Source organism: Neovison vison, chromosome 10, assembly GCF_020171115.1.
Source record: "Neovison vison isolate M4711 chromosome 10, ASM_NN_V1, whole genome shotgun sequence".
Taxonomy (NCBI): domain Eukaryota; kingdom Metazoa; phylum Chordata; class Mammalia; order Carnivora; family Mustelidae; genus Neogale; species Neogale vison.
This window is the reverse complement of record NC_058100.1, coordinates 46223416-46242852: the sequence shown is the minus strand read 5'-3', so window position 1 is coordinate 46242852 and position 19437 is coordinate 46223416. Positions and strand designations below refer to the sequence as shown.

The following is a 19437-nucleotide window of genomic DNA, read 5'->3' as shown; positions in this document are numbered from 1 at the left end:
CCAATTATCTGTGCTCTCATATTTCTGGTTTTTCGCACCAGTGGTTTCTACTCTGCAGAAGTGGAAAACACCAGGACTGTTTACCTTGATGCGTCCAAATCCCAATCCTAAATCCCAATGCCACACTAACACATTACAATGATATGCTTTTAGGGGAAAGGGACAGATAGGTTTTTAAAAGATTTTGTGTGTGTATTAAGCTAATACATTTCCTGATATAGTTCTTTTTTTTCCTCCCATTCTTTGAAAATTTTCTTTTTATTAATTATTTTTATTAACATATAATGTCTTGCTTGCCCCAGGGGTACGGGTCTGCGAATCATCCGTCTTACACATTTCGCAGCACTCACCATTATCGCATACCCTCCCCAATGTCCACAGAAGTTTAATTCTTTTAAGCTACTCCCATATTTTTTTAATTAGCAGAAATATATATAAATGCACATTTGGCAGACAGAATGGACAGCAATTGGTAAAACACCAAAATAAAAAAGAACAGCGTTTTCTCTCAGTCTAACATGGGGAACCTCTGTGTTTCCATCTGCACATCGTTTGATGTATGCTCAGGCAGAGACGCGCCTCAGAACAAGGAATCAAAGAGTCGTCCCTTGCACACACTGTCATCACCATCACTACCTCCCTCCTCTGCCTCCAGCACATCACAGTCTCCTCTTAATCCCGGGCTCCCATCCTCACGCAGGTATGCCTTCCACGCTTGGGGCCGCCGCTGCCGACTCAATGGCAAGAGAAACGAGCTTTTTTTCAGCACCACTGCCTGTCCCACCACGCAGTGGGCAACAAGTGTGACCAGGGTCACCATGCGTCCTGCCTGTCTGCTGCTCCCAAGGGCTGACCCTCCTCCTCCTTCGGAAACTCCCCCAAGGTGTCCCAAACCCACACCCGAGGCAAATGCAGAAGCCCCAGGCACCAGCGGGAGAGGGGGCAGCAGCAGGCAGCCGAGGAGCCCGGCTTCGGTGTGCCTCCAAACCGAGATTATGACCCAACACCTGGAACGGGCAACGGAGGCGGAGGACGTCCACTTGCTGCCAGCCGGGCTTCTGCAGCCCTCCCGGTCCCGGCAGGGGCGGGAGAGCGCCGGGCGGGAGGCTTGGGGGCGGGGGTGGGCACCCGGGGGGTCTCACCTCCTGCTCTATAGCCGGGTCTCTCCCGCGAGGCGCTGGGAAGCATGAGGCATGCAGCATTCAAAATGTTTTTTGAAAAAGACGGACTTGAAGCTTTTACAAACACGCCATTGTACTCACTTCTTATTCAGAGTCGGGCTGCGCGCTCCGAGCTGCACGGGCAGGCATTTTCCCCGGCTTTGTTTTACAAGGTGGGGAGAGCGGGGCTGGACGCGGGAGGGGGTGGGGGGGAGCGTGAGAAGAAACGAAATCGCGGGAAGGAGGGGACACCGGCGGGCTGGGCAGAGGGCGAGGCCGAGGCCAAGTTGGGCGCGGGCGCCGCCGCCCCCGCACGCGCCTGCGGCCGGGCCCGGGTCACCCGGAGAGCGCGGGCGACCCGGGTCCCGCGCCGGCCGGCAGCCGCCGCCGCAGCCGCGCGCTCCGCCCCGGGGTCCGCGCTGGCCCGTCCCCGGCGCGGCGCGGCGCGGGGGCGGTCGGTGCAGCCCGAGCGGCCGTGCGCCCCGGCGTCTTTGTGCGCGAGCCTCGCTCTGCCCCTCTTCGCATGTCTTTGTGTGTCTCCCCCGGCAAAGCCCTCGGGCCCCGGGGGGCGGGGGGTGTGGCACCGGCTCGGCGCGCCGGGCGCCCTCCTGCCCGCAGCTCGGCCGCCCTCCGCCGCTCTCCCTGCCAGGCTCGCTGCTCTCGTCCCTCGCCCGCTCCTTTCCCTCCTTTCGGAACTCCCTCCCCCTCGCCTCCCCCCACCATCCGTCTCCCCGCCTGGGCTCGCCTCTCCGCAACCCCTCCTAGCCTAACCCGCGCCGGCGTCTCCCCTGCCTCCTCGCCTGGGGGCACTGCCCTGGGGCTCACCTGCTGCCTCTTCCTTCAGCCCCTTCCACTGGCGTTGCCCCCTCCCCACATGCCCATTCCCACTATCAGGCGCGCACAGACCGAGCTCCAACCTATCTCCTTCCAGGGCGGGGTGCGGGACTAAGCTCTGGGGCGCGGGTCCCAGGACCCCTGCATGTAAGCATCTTCCGGTCCCCTTGCACCCCCCCAACCAGGGTTGTACAGAGAACTGCCCCCACTGGCGCCCTGAGACCCCCGGAGTGGGGTCGGTAATGGGGTTGCTGGCTCCTTCCAGTCTACGCCTAGGGAAGTGTTGTCGAGTCACCAGCAACCCCCACCACACCCCACCTCCTCCTCGGGTGCTTAACCTGGGCAGCGAGCTCTGACAACAGAAGGTTCCAAACCAGAAAGGATGGGGAACGCACCGGGAGCTAGGGTGAAGACATCTAGGGATGCAGAGGGAATGGAAGAAAAATCGGAAGCTCTCAGGGCAAGACCCCTTTGCTGGGGACAGGGGTTGCGGCTCTTCTCGGCAGAGCTGCGGAGTGGGAGACCTGGGACCTCAGTCTGAGCCCGGCGCTCCTGCACACCTCCGCATCGAGATCCCAGTTTGGCGGCTACCAGACCCCGCCCAGACTCGTAGACGGCCGCACGGGGGCAGCTGAACGCGTGGCTGCAGGGGTGCGGGCACCCAACCCGCAGAGGAGGGGAAGAGAGCGCGCAGCTGAAATAGGTTAGTCCCCCTCGTCACACACGTGATGTAACAGAACATGAGCCCGAGTGTAAACTCGCTCTTCCTTCTTACTTTGGCTGCGGGAATAGCCCGCTGACCTGCACCCGCCCACCTCCACCGCTGTGCTCCCAGAAAGGCTGCTGGGCCAACTTGAAGTATTTTGCCAGCTACCAGGAGAACTTCCTCGTGAAAACTGTAGATGGGAGAAGCTAGGGAAAGCTATAGACCCAGAGGAGGTCAGGCAGAGCAGAAACACCCTCGATAGCCAAAAGAACGTTATAAACCTTCGGCAGGACTGTGGCCATCCATGCTCGAAAATGCCAAATTATTTTTTAAATTCCAGAATGGACTCAGCACCTCTTCCTCCTATTAAAAAACGTCTTCCTTATTAGGAATTCCTTCCTGCTGGAACAGAAACATGTTTTTCTCCACTTCTGCTCTCAATATAATCGGATATCCTTTCCGAAATGTGAATCTGATCCTCTCACTTAAAACCGTTTCAAACTCTCTAGGTGACATATAATTTGCTTCCTGATCTGGCTTATTTTTTTCATTCCAGGCCTCTCTGGGTCCATAATCTTCCCTCACACACCCTCCCCCAGTTTTACATGACTAAGACATTGTATTAGTCCGGTTCTCCAGAGAAACAGAACTGATAGGGCATGTGTGTACGTGTGTGCAAAAGATTTATTTTAGGAATTGGCTCGCACTGTCGTGGGGGTTGGCAAGTCCATTTGAAATTCCTAGGGCCGTTCTGGCAGGCTAGAAACTCGGGCAAGAGTTGATGCTTCTGTCCTGAATTTCTTATTTTCTGGGAAACGTCAGTTTTTGCTCATCAGACCTTTGACTGATTATAAGAGACCTACACACATCATTAGAGGTAATCTTTCCTTCAAGTCAGATGATTATAGATTGCAACCACATGTACAAAATACCTTCACAGCAACACCTAGATAAGTGTTTAACCAAATAACTAGGTACGGTAGCCAAGCCACCTAAAACTAATCATCACAGGTGATGTCCTTCAGATCTGCCAGCAGTTTGGAAGTTTCTCCCGAATCCTAGCTCATTAGGTGTCTGGCTGTTTGCTTCCCGGGCAACCTGGCCTTCTGTTTTTACACTTGCCACAATGTGTTATGCTTCTTCAGACTACACTGTAAGCTCAGTGAGGGCAGAAGCCATATCTCTCTGATCCCCATAATATCCACAATAATCAGTTCCTGGTTTGAAACAGGTATTTGAGGGGAGCCTGGGTGGCTCAGAAGGCCTCTGCCTTCGGCTCAGGTCATGATCCCAGGGTGTTGGGATCAAGCCCCTCATCGGGCTCTCTGCTCAGCGGGGAGCCTGCTTCCTCCTCTCTCTCTGCCTACTTGTGATCTCTGTCTGTCAAATAAATAAAATAAAATCTTTAAAAAAAAAAAAACAGGGGGTGGGAGGTTGGGGTACCAGGTGGGTGGGTATTATAGAGGGCACGGCTTGCATGGAGCACTGGGCGTGGTGAAAAAATAATGAATACTGTTTTTCTGAAAATAAATAAATTGGAAGAAAAAAAAAACAAAGAAAAACAAATAGGTATTCGAGAAACATCTGAATGACAGTGTGGATGAAGACATCGTTCACCTGGCCTCTCTTCAAGTATTTGGAACCAGCATATATAGGACACGAGATGAATTCACCACCTTCAGAATTACTTCTATCCTATCACAGGCTTTTTGTTCCCCAGATGAAATGATCCCAAACACTTTGAGGTTTGCTTGCTTGTTAACTTCTCTCCTTTTGTTTAACAGCTTGGTGATTCTTTCTTGCTCTTTCTCAGTGTTTTGCAAATTTAACCACACCTTGCCAGGCTCCGTCCTCTGTCAAACTCGCTCATGCTTACTACAGGGGGTGATTAACTCAGAGTTTATGTACCTCTGCATAGTGCTCCCCTTTCCTAGACTCATGGAATGGAGGACTCAACTCCAATCCCAAACGCTGAACCATCTTTTCCCCTCCTTTTCTCTAGCCGTGTATCCAGAGTAGCTGTCTTCCGTCATCCCCCTCGCATTATTCTCTCGTTGGACCCATACATATAGGTGGGGGAGGGGAGCACAGATTTTCTCTATAGAGACGTTAAAACCAGATCAAAAGAAAAATTCCAAACTGTAACATCGGCAGGAATTGCTCCAACAAGCCAGCCTCAGCCTCACAAATAACTTGAAAGAACCAAGAAACCAGTTTCCACACTGACTTGAGCCCTGCTTTCCACTGTAGCCCCCAGGGCCCCCTCAGTTAAATACTCCTACCACTTTAAGGGCCTTCTTGTACCAAACACATACTAACTCACTGTGTTTGAAGTAAGAGGGAGAAAAGGAAGTAGACCAGTTTGTGTATCATTGAACCTGGAGAAACAAGGGAAGGGGAAGGTTTATCTTGTTTAATTTTATGCCTTCATTTCTCAACACAGATAAATCCCATTAAAAGTAAAATAGAAAGACTAGGTAGACTTGATCTCTTTCATGCCACAGGACTATTCAACATTGTTTAATTTTACTTCAGTGGAAGGAAAACCTGAAATATGTAATAAAAAGAGTGAGCCCCCTCAAGTTCTATACTCCCATCATTCCGGTGCTTGCAGTGTTGTTGTTCTGCTTTCCAACTAGCAGTATGAAATCTACAGGACTTCATTTCTATGTTATTGTGCTTTTTGACCTTGGCCTACTTGTAGTTACCAAAAAGAAAGAAAGAAAGAAAGAAGAAAAAAGCATGCCACTGTCCCTCCCAAAATTCCAATCAGACTTGTAATTTTAGAGTCCAAGTGACCTCCGTGGGTGTCCTGTCTCTACCATTTGTGAACCATGTGAGTTTGAGGGAGTCACTTTATCTCTCTGACCATCAGTCCATCAGTTTCCTCGTCTACCAAACAGGGAGAATACACTGAACTCAGAAGAGATTGTCCTAAGTATCGAAGTGAGACCACATATATGACTTTACCATTGTTAAGTCTTCAAGAGAATTTTATTCTCTCCTGTGATTGGCTTAACCTCATGAGCTAGCCCAAGGTAGACCACCCACTTTTTAACTCTATGGTAACTCCTGCCATTTATTTAATCTTCTGGATAACATCCTTGCATAGATCTGAGAGAAGGAAGAATGAATCACATCCATCAAATATTTGCTGAATGTCTACCAGCTGTCATACAGGAGCTCGGTGGATATCACAAGGTTGCTGCCCTCATTAAGCTTCTGGTCTAGAGAGGGAAGGTGCTAAACAAGCAAAAATTAAAATTCTAGTTAAGTGCAATAAAGAGAAGGTACAGGGTGCTATGAGAGTATCGAGTGCTAGAAGGTCAGGGTGGGTCTGTCTAAAGGAGTCTATGGGTAAGCCCTGAAGATGAGGAGGGTGGAGAGTAGGGGTGAAGAGAGAGAGCCACAGTGCAAGGGAAGAGCTTCCTCAAGAGAAGGAGGAGCATGTAGAGAGACTGGGGTGGGCAGAAACATCGTAATTAGAATTTGGGGAGCTCAGAGAGAGGGGACTTGTAGTAGACAGTGACCAAGTGATCAAGCAGAGGCCAGGTCACATGGCACTTGGATTTTCATTAGTGGGATTAGTGGGACTTTGACAAATTTTCAACAGAGCACTAGGCTCATCAGATGGCATTAAAACAAAAACAAAACAGAGAACAACCACTCTGGTAGCTGGAGAACAGATAGAAGGCAGGTAACAGTGTAGACAACGAATTCAGATGTTATTGCTTTAGCCCAGGTGAGAGATTCATGGGATGGTAGGGGAAGGGGGGACACGAGAGGAGGCAGTAGATCAAGAGGGCTCTATGATCCATTGGTGTGGGACGTGAATGGTGAGGAAGAGGTTGGGCATTTCCCAAGAGGTTCTAGTTCACTACAAACTTGGAGGAGACACAATGTAGACAGTACATGAGTGCAATGCTTCAGTGAGGTGGTCCTTCCTGAGGGCACTTACCTCCCTCTCTCCTACCTGCTGTGTTTTCTGCGGGACTCATCCTACTTGTGGGTACAGTGTCTGTCCTGGGTCCCAGCCAATACAGTCATGATTCCTCAGTCTTTCAGCTGATTCAGGCATGAACCTGTGACCCACTCAGCCAATGAAATTTATGTCATAGCTTCTGAGAGAAGAGATTTTCACACTATACCACTGACCTTGAACCCATAAACCCCACAGTTTATTAATCCAATAAGAGAGGAGGAGGTACCAGAGAATAGAGCCAATACGGAGCAAACAAAACAAGATGACCAGGTCATGTTTGATGGATCCTCTATACCAAACCTCACCATAAGGCACACACTTCTTCTTTTTGTATAAGCCAGCTTGTGTTGAGACTTCAGACACTAAAAATCAAGAGTTCTAACTGAAACACTGCAGTGTAAGGAATTGGAGAAACTGGGAAATAATCTACCTATATGGAAGGCTCTAAGTTGACCCCCAGTGATTCCTGCCTCTTGGTATTCATGTCCCATGTTTTACCCTCTCCTTGCCTGGGGGCTGTCAATGAACAGAATATAGTGTAAGCGATGGGATGTTCCTTCCAAGATAAGGTTATAAAAAGACCATGTACTCCTTCTTATTCTCTCTTGGGATCTCTCCTTCGGGTGGAAGCCAGCTGTCATGTGATAAAGCAACCTTGAGGAGAGACCCATGTGAGCCTGGAAATGCATCTCCTGAGGTCTTCCAACAGCCAAGCAAATGAGCTTGGAAGAGGGTCCTTCCCCAGTCAAGCCATGAGATGACTGTAGTCCTACACTGTATCCGGGCACAGCCTCTTTTTTTTTTTTTTTTAAGATTTTTATTTATTTATTTGACAGAGAGAAATCACAAGTAGATGGAGAGGCAGGCAGAGAGAGAGAGAGGGAAGCAGGCTCCCTGCTGAGCAGAGAGCCCGATGCGGGACTCGATCCCAGGACCCTGAGATCATGACCTGAGCCAAAGGCAGCGGCTTAACCCACTGAGCCACCCAGGCGCCGGGCACAGCCTCTTAAGAGACCCTGAGCCAGAACCACTCATGTTAAGTTCCTCTGAGATTCTTGACCCCTTGAAAGCTGGGGGAGCATAAATCTTTCCTATTTTTCAGCTGCAAAGTTTTGGGGTGACCTGCTATGTGGCAACAGATAGTACTATAACTTCTAAGAGTTAAATTCGAAGTGAGCTTATAAAGTGTCAGTCAGACTTAAGCTATACAAATTACACTAAGAAGGCAATTCCTCCAAGGCCTAAACGTATTCATCTGAAGTACTAGAATGTGTTCATTAGAAGGAAAGTTGGACGTCATTGGAAGAAGAGCAAAGGATTTCTAGAACAGTGGATGTTGAACCCAAACATGCATCCGAATCTGGAGTGCTTAGAGACCACAGGCTGCTGAGTCTGTCCTCACAGTGTCTGATGCATCACATCTGGGCGGAGGCCTGAGAACTGGCACAAAGAGCAAGTTGCAGGTGGTGTTGAAGCCGCTAGTCCATGGAGCACACATTGAGCGTCCCAGGAGAAGAGGAGGATTTGGGTTCACTGCGCTCTGAGAGCTCACAGTCACAGAGGCCGTCTCTGCAGGGGTGAGGAACTGGGATAGATGGCAGCTCCTGATTTGGCTGAAAAATGATGACAGGCATTGGCACAGACCACCGTTCATCCTCATTCTCCAAGGTGTTCAGTCTAAAAGTTCTTTCTATCTGCAATACCACCTAAATGTTTTATGCCATTTCTGGTACAAGAAACGGTACAAGAAATGCACTTATTCACTCATTCAATGATGCATTTATTTATTTATTTAGTACTATCTGTGTGTCAAAGGGCATTGTTCCAGTGTTTGGGGATATATGGGCGCAAAGAAGATATGCCAGATCTCTATAATTGTGGAGTTAAAATAAGGAAAGAATGACACTCATGGAACCAAGCCTGTGTCTATTCAGCAAAACATCACTGAGTTGCTGGGAGGATTTCAGATTAAAGGGCCTCACTCTGAAAAGTGAAAAAAAAAAAAGTCATTTTCCCCTAGAAGTCTGCAAAATTCATCAAAATCAGGACATTCATTTTGCAGAAATAAGTCACTCTAAAATATATAACACTCGGCAATATTTTTAGTGGGTTTGTATACGTGCTTACTTAAAAATGAACGTATGTGCACAAAAAATAGGAAGAAAGGTAAGATTTTCTCAAGTAAACAAGAATCTCTTTTATAATGGTAATTCTTAGTTCTGTGTGATTTCTGTTTAGTATTGAAAATTCATGTAAGTCGATACACCCATCTTTTGAATATAAACATCAGTGCTTGAATCATGTGTCCCTGCCAGTGTTAATTATTAAATATAAGCTAATATTGAGATATAATTTTGCTCAACCAGGAATAAGGTAGTGAACAAGGGCATTGCTAAGTAAAGAAAGCCTTACAAAATGCCACTCCATTATAGAATAAATTCAGAACACGTTAGAATTTACTGAGTTTACAAAGAGGAAATCTTGCTCTAGATTTTCTTTCCCCTTGCAAGGCTGAGTATCATATATCAGTAGGAAATGAACATTTTTGATATGTATTTAGACTCTCCACCCAGGGCATCACAGGTAAATCCTCCACCAACCATGAATTCATTAGGTAATTTTTTTTTAAGTCTGCCAATATTAGGCAAACTAATTACATCAAATATGATGCTTTTTATTAAAATCAGCCATAAATCTGGAGAGATCTAGAGCATTTTCAATTTTTTTATGGCTTTCATTACCTAATGAATTTTTAGTACATCCAGTGCTTTATTTAAAACTTATATTTGTTGAGAACATTTGCCAGCCCAGCATTTTGCCTTTGCCTGAGATCACAAATTCTGACAGCAATGAAGAACAAATCAATTTTTTGTGTGTGAAGAACAAATCAATTTGATTTCTCTTCTAAAATGAAGTCAAAGACACGAAGGCAAGAAAAAAACAAATAGGGAATGTATTTGGAATCTCCTAAAGATATCTTTTAATGTGTTCAATAACTAAAGATGTTAATTTCACCTTATGGAGATTTTAAGAATCTAGCTTTCCTTTATATCTTTTTGTATCTGTGATTAAATGAGCACATATAAGGCTTGCTCACGGCCGTCTACTAAATTTATGGCTGACTTGAGATTAATAACCCATGCATCAGCCAGGATGTGTTTATTCTATAAGAAAGCTGCAAAGCAAAGAAGAAAGTAGCTTTTGGTAGAATTGGTAGGGTGGTTGTATCTGTCTCTCCAAATCCACAAAGTGATCACGGCAAGCCTGCTGCCACACCACACTTATCCCTAGGACTTTTCGCCCATGGCCTCGCCTTCTCATCTCTCATCCATTTCCACACACTGTAGCCAAATAGATCCCCTTCAAAATAAAATCTGGTTAAGGTGGATTAAAAGCACACACTAGCTTCCCATTGCTTTCAGGAAAGAGACCAATATGCAAAGGGTATACCTTATCCTGTCAATAATAATGGTAACAAGAACAGCAGGAATGGTAACAATGAGTAACATCAATCAAGGCAATGTGCCAGCCATTGCTGGCATTGTTTTAAGACCTTTTCATTTATTATCTCATTTAATCCTCATAGTGACTGTAGGAAGTAGCTATTCTTATTACCCCTGGAGACATTAAAATAACCTCCGCAAAGTAACACAGTGTGTCAATCCTACTATATAAGGCCCATGGCCAAGCTCTGCAATTTCCTCTTCCTGGTTCAGCCACCAGCTGGGTTTCCAGTTTCTTGAATATCCCCCACCTCTCCTTTCCTTAGAGCCTTCACACACATCAATCCTTCCAGCCCAGACTGTACCTGTTTCCCTCACTCCTAGAAAACAATTTCTACTTGTCTTTCAGACTTCAGCTAATACACACCTTCTTCAGAAGAGGCCCGGTGAGGTCCTAACAAGATCAGCCCACACCTACATGTACAGTCTCTTCGTGATCCTGGTCACTATCATTATTAAGCCACTTTTTAAAGTCATTGCTTCGTTACTGCCTATATTACGGTCCTTGGCTGCCATAACCAAGTACCACCACATGGGTGGCTAGAAACCTCAGAAATCTTGGTCTCAGATCCAGAGGCTAGAAGTCAGAAATCAAGGTATCAGCAGAGCCGTGCTCTCTCTCTGACGGCTAAAGGGGAGAATTTCCTTTGCTGCTTCTGGCTTCTGGAATTTGCTGGCAATCCTCGGTGTTACTTGGCTTCTACGTATAGGCATCATTCCAGTCCCATGGGTATCTCCTTGTGTGTCGTCACATTTCCCTCTGTGCCCCAATTTCCCCCTTCTGAAAGGACGCCTGTCCTACCGGATTAGGGCCCACCCTACTGACCTCATTATAACATGATTACCTCTTGAAAGACCCTCTTTCCCCATAAAGTCACATTCTGAAGTACTGGGGTTAGGACTTTAATATACCTTTCGGGGAGGCTACAATTCAACCCATAACATTGCCAGGGAGACTAGAACAAGTTCCAAGAGGAAAAGGACATGGTCATCTTGTTCTCAGTACAATATCTTACACACAGTAGGCACAAAAATTAATACTTATTAAATGAATGAAAGCTCATTTTAAGAGGTATCATTGACAGAGTCTTGCAATTAATCAGGGCCCAGAACCTCCATGCCTACAATACCAGGCAGTAACATACATGTATTAAGTGAGCTGGAAGAGAGACTCGAGTTGGCTTTAGTTGATTACTTCCATGAAATAATGTAGATCCAGTCCTAATTTCTAATTTTTAAAGAAAAGTCAGATATCTGTGTTGTTTTGGATGAAATCTTTCAGTATTAAAATGGGGACAACTAGCTCAATTTCCAAAATTAACAGTGCAAAATTAGGGGCGTCTGGGTAGTTCAGTCAGTAAGCATCTGACTTTGGCTCAGATCATGACCTGGGGGGTCCCAGGATTGAGGGACTGAGTCCCACAATTGGGCTCCCTGCTCAGTGGAGAATCTGCCTTTCCCACTGACCCCCATTTGCTCATGCACGTGCTCTCTCTCCCATTCTCTCTCTGGCCTGCACACACTCTCAAATGAACAAGTAAAATCTTTAAAAAAAAAAGTTGCAAAATTAACAATAACCACGTCTGTAGGCTGCACATGGTCCTGAGGTCCTCTGATTTAGCCTCTGGGTTGAGGTAGCATCAGATCTTCCGTGAGGTCACATCTATAATAAAACGCAGTGACTGTTTTCTAGGCTACAGTAAGTGCTGAAACATCTTATTTCAGCTGCAGTCAGTCAAGGCTGGCAGGGTGAGACCAGTGAGGCCCTCCCCCTGGGTATAGCATTTAAAGGACTGTCAGAAACAGTAATCAAGGGCACTTGGGTGGTTCAGTGGGTTAAGTGTCTGCCTTCGGCTCATGTCATGATCTCGGGATCTTGGGATTGAGCCCCGCTCTGAGTTCACTGCTTCTCCCTCTCCCTCTGTACCTCCTCCCCCCTCTCATGTTCTCTCTCAATCTGGTCTCTCAAATGAATAAATGAAATCTTAAAAAAACCCAGTGATCAAGATAAGTAATATTTTAATACAATCATTAAAAATTGATAGTAGTATAAAAAATCCATGATGATCAAAATTTCAAAATTTAAGTAAAGAGCAGATCCAAGCCCACCCCAGAATGAGTTGGCCTCCCTCACCTCACCCTACTCCTAGCCCCATGCTCTCTTTCACCAATACTCACCCTCCCTGCCAAATCAGTAGAACTCTCTTCTACTGCCCAAGGTCCCCTGTCCTGGAGCTCCAGCTACTGTGCTGTGCTACAGAAGAAGCAACCCTTCACCTGCTCCAGACTCTGCGCCCCAACATGCATTGCACTGCAAATTTGATGAAGTAACTTAGCCTTCCCTTGGATGTTCCCGTTCATCCTCCTCCTTTGAAAGAATGATTCTCAGATGCTGTCATTTCTTCTTGGGAATAGTAGTACTTGCTTCTTATGGAATCACCCTAATTATATGTTTCTCCCAACCTTCAGCTTAATGCCTGCTTACTTCTCTGGCACCGCTAGATGCTTCAACTGGGGATCTGACTCCAGCCCTACAACAGGGGTTGCGGCTGGAGTCCGAAGATGCAAGTTAGTTACCATGGAATGCTCTTATGTTGGTTCAGCTTTCTGCTTGGAAATCACATCTGAAGTGTTCTAAGGCTGGATATTCCAGAAAGCACTTTTGACCTTCCCCAAGCAGCCACTAAAATACAGACCTTCTCAGCCACCATCGCCACAAACCCTTCCATGGGATAATTAATGGGAACAATTAGGTAATAACTGAGGGCAAATGTTCATTCAGAGTTGTCACTGTCTCTACAAGCTTCTCTCAGATCCTGAGGGTCACAAGACATGTCAGCATCACACCAGGACGAACGTAGCCAATTATGTAAATATGTTTATGAACTGCCAAAGCACCCATTGAGAAAACAATTGGAACCAGGATAGAAACTTCAATACTGCCTAATTCCTATAACTATACTTCGAATGAAAACAAAATATAATGAGGAAAGTTGAACCTGGACCCAAGTTCCCATGAAATCTCCTTCTTCATATATTAGAAGATAAAAAATATAATCATATAATTAATTTAATTTGTGCAGGACAGTTGCTAGATCATATATCTGACTATTTTCTTCTGAGAAATCACCCCTGTGATTTCTTTACTTGTGATAAATTTGATCACAATTGCCCATGTGTCCTGATATATATTCATAGCAACTTTTACATTCATGTGTACTTATCTTTATGTCTGACTTCCCCTAATAGACAAAAAGCTCTTAGCAGGTCAGGTATCTAACCTGAATTCTTTTCACTATCTTAGAAACACCTACCAGGTATTCAAAAGTTTGCTGAATTGGTGTGACCAGAACACCTCCCCTATCCCAACATACACAAAATCATCAGCTCTTATGACCTTCAAACAAGGATTTCATGGTAACGGTGACATTTATGATCAAAAAGTATTTAATTCACATCAAGGTATCTTTGGTACATTGAAAGTCATTATATATCTTCCATTCCTTTTCCTATTTCACGTAATTCTATTATCATACAGATTCTTATGAAAGTCAGCATAGACCACTGGTGCAGATTATGAGCTGCCTAGATTCAAGTCCAGCCCCAGCCAAGTACAAACTGTGCTTTGTTTTCTCATCTGTGAAATGGGATGAAAAGTATATTAACCTCAACTTTTTAATGAGTTCTAAACGAGCTGCTACTTGACAAGTGTTTAGAACAGTGCCTGAAATACAGTAAGAACTCAATAAACTCAAGTCACTATTAATACTGTTACTTCCATTGATAACACTGAACCATGGAGAGAGGAAAAAATATATGGATCTGAAGTTAAAAGTGAAACCAAAAAGAAGAGGTCAATTATCTACTGGGGTTTCACCCAGCAAACCCCTGGAAGCTGGCTTTCAGGAACCAAATGAGCAATTGGAATTCAGGAAGGAATCAGGTAATCTAGACTGCAAAAGACAGAATCAGATTCCAGACCTTCTGTTCCAGGTAAAATTCAAGCAGCTCCTTCCCAGAGCAGGGAGCCTTTCCCGTGCACCTCATGGGAGTGGAGTCCCTACCAGGACTGCGCCAACAAAGGACAAGGCTGTGGGATCTAGTTAAGCAAGGAAGGGAGACCCCAGATGAGTTCACAAGGTGACTTTGGGAGCCCAGAAACAGACCTGAAAGTCTATTCTAACCATTATACTTTCTTCACCATGTACATTCTACAATCTCCCTCTGGCTTTGGCCCCAACATTTTGGACGCTTGCTATCTGAAACTGTCCCTTTAATTGTATTTACTTTATATCTCCTTAGCAACCATGATTACCTTCAATGCTTCTGGGTTTGCTTGCTTTCCCCTCCCCCTTTCATTATTATCGATGTTGTTTTCTGGATGCAGATAAAACTCTTCTTTTCCACAAACAAGCTTGTGGTTAAAGTAAAACTTTTATATCCCCAAGTTGTTGGTTGCCAAGGGGACCAATGTATGCAAACAACCCGCAAACACAACAAAGAGGAACTGAGTTTGCTATTGGGCCAATAGGTGTAATGTGTGTTTACTACTGTGGCTCAGATATTGTATCTGTTCCCTCTTTGCTGATTGATTAGGGATTTCTATTATTGCTCTCACATTATATTCACATATTAATATACATATATACATATTAATGTATCACATCAGGCTCACTTTAATTAAAACTTAGATGTGAGTATTTACTGTTCTATTTTAAACAATTATTGATGGAAATCTGTTGGCCATCAAGTACAGCTGTGAACAAAATAAACTGCCTTTTTTTTTCACTTTGATATCTACCCCAACAGTGGAATGCTAAGTTCTGTGGCATTTTTTCTTTGGAAGAAAGTTGGGTGGAAAAAAACTTTAGTGTTTTCCATTAATATTTTCTCAAGAAGGGGAGCCAATAGTGCATTGTTCAGATTCCAAAATGCTTTGCCAATCTTCTTGGTAATTAACTGTAGTGTTTCCTTTGCCTAAAGAGATGGATGTCTATTTTTATATGTGACATTATACTCTTCATATGTTGTATCTGCATATTTGGGGCAGGATAGATTTTAACTTCAGGTGTCTTCCCTGCTGCCCTTGACCCTGTGTTCTGAGTCTGAGGTTAAGTACCCCTTAATTAATTAATTACCCCTGTAATTACCCCTGTAATTAATTAATTACCCCTGTAATCCTATAACAAAGTATGTGATCAATAAAAATCAAACCAACATTATTGTATATAAAGGACTATACTAAAACTCCAAAGACTGGGTGATAAGAATACGAAAACTGGAAATCCCTCTATGTAAAGATTTCAAGCTGGGAAGACAATATTTCCATGAAAAAAAAAAAAAAAAGCCAAAAACGAATTATAAAGACACACTTGGAATGGACCACAAAGGAAACATCTGCTAAGGTACATAATAAATATTTATTTAAATAAATTATGATGGGAGCAATTCCAGTCAGATTTTGAGGAACTCTCTTTGAGAATACTTTGTTTGCAATTCGTTTAAAATGTTAAATATGAAAGTAGGTTATTTTTTAATTCAATTCATGATGATTTTGGGTCATTAATCTGGGCTAGGTTTCCTCAACTTTATCCTAGTAAGGTGATCACAGAGTGAAACATTCTATTAGAAACCATGATGCATAACCCGCTTGTCATCAGTGCATTTGATTGTATTTATACATTTTGCTTCCCCTCTTCCCCTCTAAAGTTTTGTTGAAATGAACTCAAGTATTTCAGCAACCTCAGAGACTTTTATTTATATAAATTTTATAAATTTGTTATTATTAAATATTCTAAAAGAAAAGAAAATGGCATAAACCTGGATTTTAAAGGTAATAACGTTTTGCCATATTTGCTCCAGGTATTCTTTTTTTCTTTTTTGAGGAACAATAGGTTACAGTCAGAGTCCCAGGGGACTCAGCCGTCCCTCGTCCACCCCTGCGTTCCTTTCTTCTTTTTCCCTCCCCCAAATAGCCACTCTTCTGGAGCTGGTGTTCATCCTTCCTGGGATTGTAATTATGTCTTTCCAATGTATGTATGTAGCCATAAAAATATCAAGTATTTTAATTTTTCCACCACGGTATCATGTTATATGAATTCCTTTCAGTTGGCTTTTTTAAAAAATTCAGAATGTATGTTGTCAAGATTTATCCATATGGAGATATTCAAAGTCTTTCAGAATGATTTATTTTCCCTGATCAAATTTAGAATAAAAATTCTATTATCTAAAATCTAATAGTTGGCCTTCATTTATTTTTATTTTTTTTAAAGATTTTATTTATTTGACACAGAGAGAGAGATCTCAAGTAGGCAGAGCAGCTGGCGGTGGGAGGGAGCAGGCTCCCTGCTGAGCAGAGAGCCTAATGTGGGGCTCGATCCCAGGACCCTGAGACCGAGACCTGAGCCGAAGGCGGAGGCTTAACTCACAGAACCACTCAGGCGCCCCGGCCTTAACTTATATAATAATGAAAGAAGGTCCTATGAATGTGAGGCAAAGAGAAAGGCCCATTCCTTTTCCGTAGCGTCAGACTACCTGGGCCAGCCCCCTGTACTGACTACTGTAACAAAGCAAAAACCCCTGAATGAAGAGCCTGGGATAAGAAAGGACAGGCGAGGCATGAACTGCGCACCGGGGCCCATAGATCCGCATCAGAAACAGTCCAGCAGTCACCAAATCCATACCCAGTTTAGAGCACTGGCAGGGGAAAAAAATGTCAGAATTTCTCTTTTGAAATTTCAGAAGAGACATCTTCCTTTCCCTTCATCTCAACTTTTCTTCCAAAGACGTGAGACTTGTTAGTGGCCAGACTCACTACGTGGGTTGCTAATGCAAGTTATCCAAACTTCCCCATGAAATGAGAATGTATATAGTATTTGTGAAAACAAAGCAGTTGCTTAGAAAAAGAGGCTTGCTAGTGAATTACATGCACAATTTCCTAAAAGCATTTGCTAGACAAAGTCCCTTTTATGATGTGGTTCCTGGGTAACCAATTCTCATTTAATAGGGACCTGAAAGATTAAGAAATCATAATTTACCTCTAGTCTGTTGCCAGATGACGGCTGCTATGGCCTTTGTTTCTGGGACCTTAAATGTTCCAGTACATGTACTTAATCTATATCAACTCGTGAATTCGATGCTGAAGTTCATCTCTTGTCTTTTATTCTTTTTTTTCTTCCCTGAAAATCTGGCTAAAACTAGGGATCAATTAAAAACTCTTTTGAGAAAAATTTAAAGAACTTGTAAGTTTCTCTGCAGCTTCTGGTTCACAGGTATGTGTACCTGAGGATACCCGCAAACAAAATCCAAACTTCGAAAACAGATAAAATAGCAGGTTCTGGCTTTGTACAATTTGTCTTAGGGCTTCATGTTCTCTGGGACACGTGGGTGGCTCCGTTGGTTAAATGTCTCTTAATTTTGGCTCAGGTCATGATCCTAGCCTTGTGAGAGTGAGCCCCATGTGGGGCTCTGTGCTCAGTGGGGAGTCTGCTTGGGATTCTTTCTCTCCCTCTACCCCTCCCACCCCATGGGTGCTCTCTCTCTTTCTCTCTAATAAATAAGTATTTTTTTAAAAAAATCTTGTTCCCTTTCCAAGATTTTAAGTAACATTTTACAAAGATTTGCTTAAAGTATATAGATGCAACTCTATGTATAAGAAAGCAAAGCCAAAAAAAAAGAAAGAAAGAAAGAAAAAAAAAAAGAAAGCAAAGCCTTGATGATATCTAATTCCTCCAATTAAAATTACTTTAACTAAGTGGTATGCAATATGTGCAATTTTTTAAAAAGATTTTATTTATTTACTTGACAGACAGAGATCATAAGTAGGCAGAGCGGCAGCAGAGAGAGAGGGAAGAGGAAGCAGGCTCCCTGCTGAGCAGAGAGCCTGATGCGGGGCTCGATCCCAGGATCATGACCTGAGCCGAAGGCAGAGGCTTTAACCCACTGAGCCACACAGATACCCCAATATGTGCAAATTCATAATCCCTTATCACTTTTCATTTTCAGAGGTTCCCCAAATCAAATAATAACCTAATCTTATAAAACACAGCTAATATATAAACACTGCTCCACTATCTGCACAAACCACAAACACAAGAAGGAAAGAAGTTATATGTGGGGAAAGCATTCATAGGAAGAGGAAGATAGACCTATTCGAAACTGCAAAGGACTGTAAGTATAAATAAAACAATTACCAGAGAAGGACTTCAGCCTGCACACTGAAATCTTAAACCTCTCTGCCCTTAATGAAGCTTGGCCTTGATGTTTAAGAAATTCAGAGGGGCCCCTGTTTCCTGGCTCCTGGAAAACCAGACTTAGGAGTCATTTTGTCCTCTTCTTGCCTGACCCAGGCTCTAGTTGTACCTATAACAAGCCAAGGCTTTCCCAGTTACCTGCATCCTTTAATAGAGTCGCTCAGGGTCAGAGCGGTGAGCTCCTGAGAAAATACTGAGCAAGCCCAAGCCTGCTGTAGTCACCCAAGGAAGTGAACACTGTTCTAGGCTTTGGATTCTGCAGCCTAAGGCAACGTGGCCCAACGTCTTGTGTCTAGCATTGGGGCAGTTTCTACATTTTCTAAACTCAGTGCAATCCAGTTATTTCTTTTCTTTGATTGGATCCATATTGCGCACATGCATGTGCACACACACACACACACACACACACACACACACAATTATCCATAGCAAAAAAGGCAATTATCCATAGCATAAAAACTTTTATAAATGCAGGGCGCCTGGGTGGCTCAGTGGGTTAAGCCGCTGCCTTCGGCTCAGGTCATGATCTCAGGGTCCTGGGATCGAGCCCCACATCGGGCTCTCTGCTCAGCAGGGAGCCTGCTTCCCTCTCTCTCTCTCTCTGCCTGCCTCTCCATCTACTTGTGATTTCTCTCTGTAAAATAAATAAATAAAAAAATCTTTAAAAAAAAAAAACACTTTTATAAATGCAACATTGATATACTTTTGTCTCAATTATCAGGATATTTCAGATATTTCAGATAAAGGTGGTATTTTAGCTTGAATGATTCCTGTAGGATCTCATTTCTCTATTTACATGAGCACATGTGAACCAGCATTGCTTACTTAGATTACAATAAAAATGCTAATAATCAGTTAGATAACAATATAGGTTTTCTCTGTCATGTCATTCCCCCACATCATGTTCCTTTTCACACTTTGGAACTACTCAAGTGGCTTCATGCACGAGACCTTCCTAGACACATTCTATAGGCTACTTGCTACTCTGTTCACCTTTAAG

At 44.1% G+C, this 19437-nt stretch overlaps 1 protein-coding gene across 4 annotated transcripts in view; it reads right to left on the bottom strand.

Moving 5' to 3' along the window:
* The window catches only part of KCNK2 (potassium two pore domain channel subfamily K member 2), a 235659-nt gene that overhangs the window by 163507 nt on the left and 52715 nt on the right, over positions 1–19437 (bottom strand). For 2 of the 4 annotated variants that reach the window (XM_044267200.1, XM_044267201.1), the window contains exon 1: positions 1143–1240. The exons of 1 other annotated variant lie outside the window; for it this stretch is intronic. In XM_044267200.1, coding sequence (XP_044123135.1) covers positions 1143–1188 — 46 coding nt within the window. In that variant the 5' untranslated portion in view covers positions 1189–1240. Of the gene's footprint in view, positions 1–1142; positions 1241–1262; positions 1353–19437 lie in introns of those variants that run through there. One more of the 4 variants, XM_044267203.1, reaches the window with a different exon arrangement.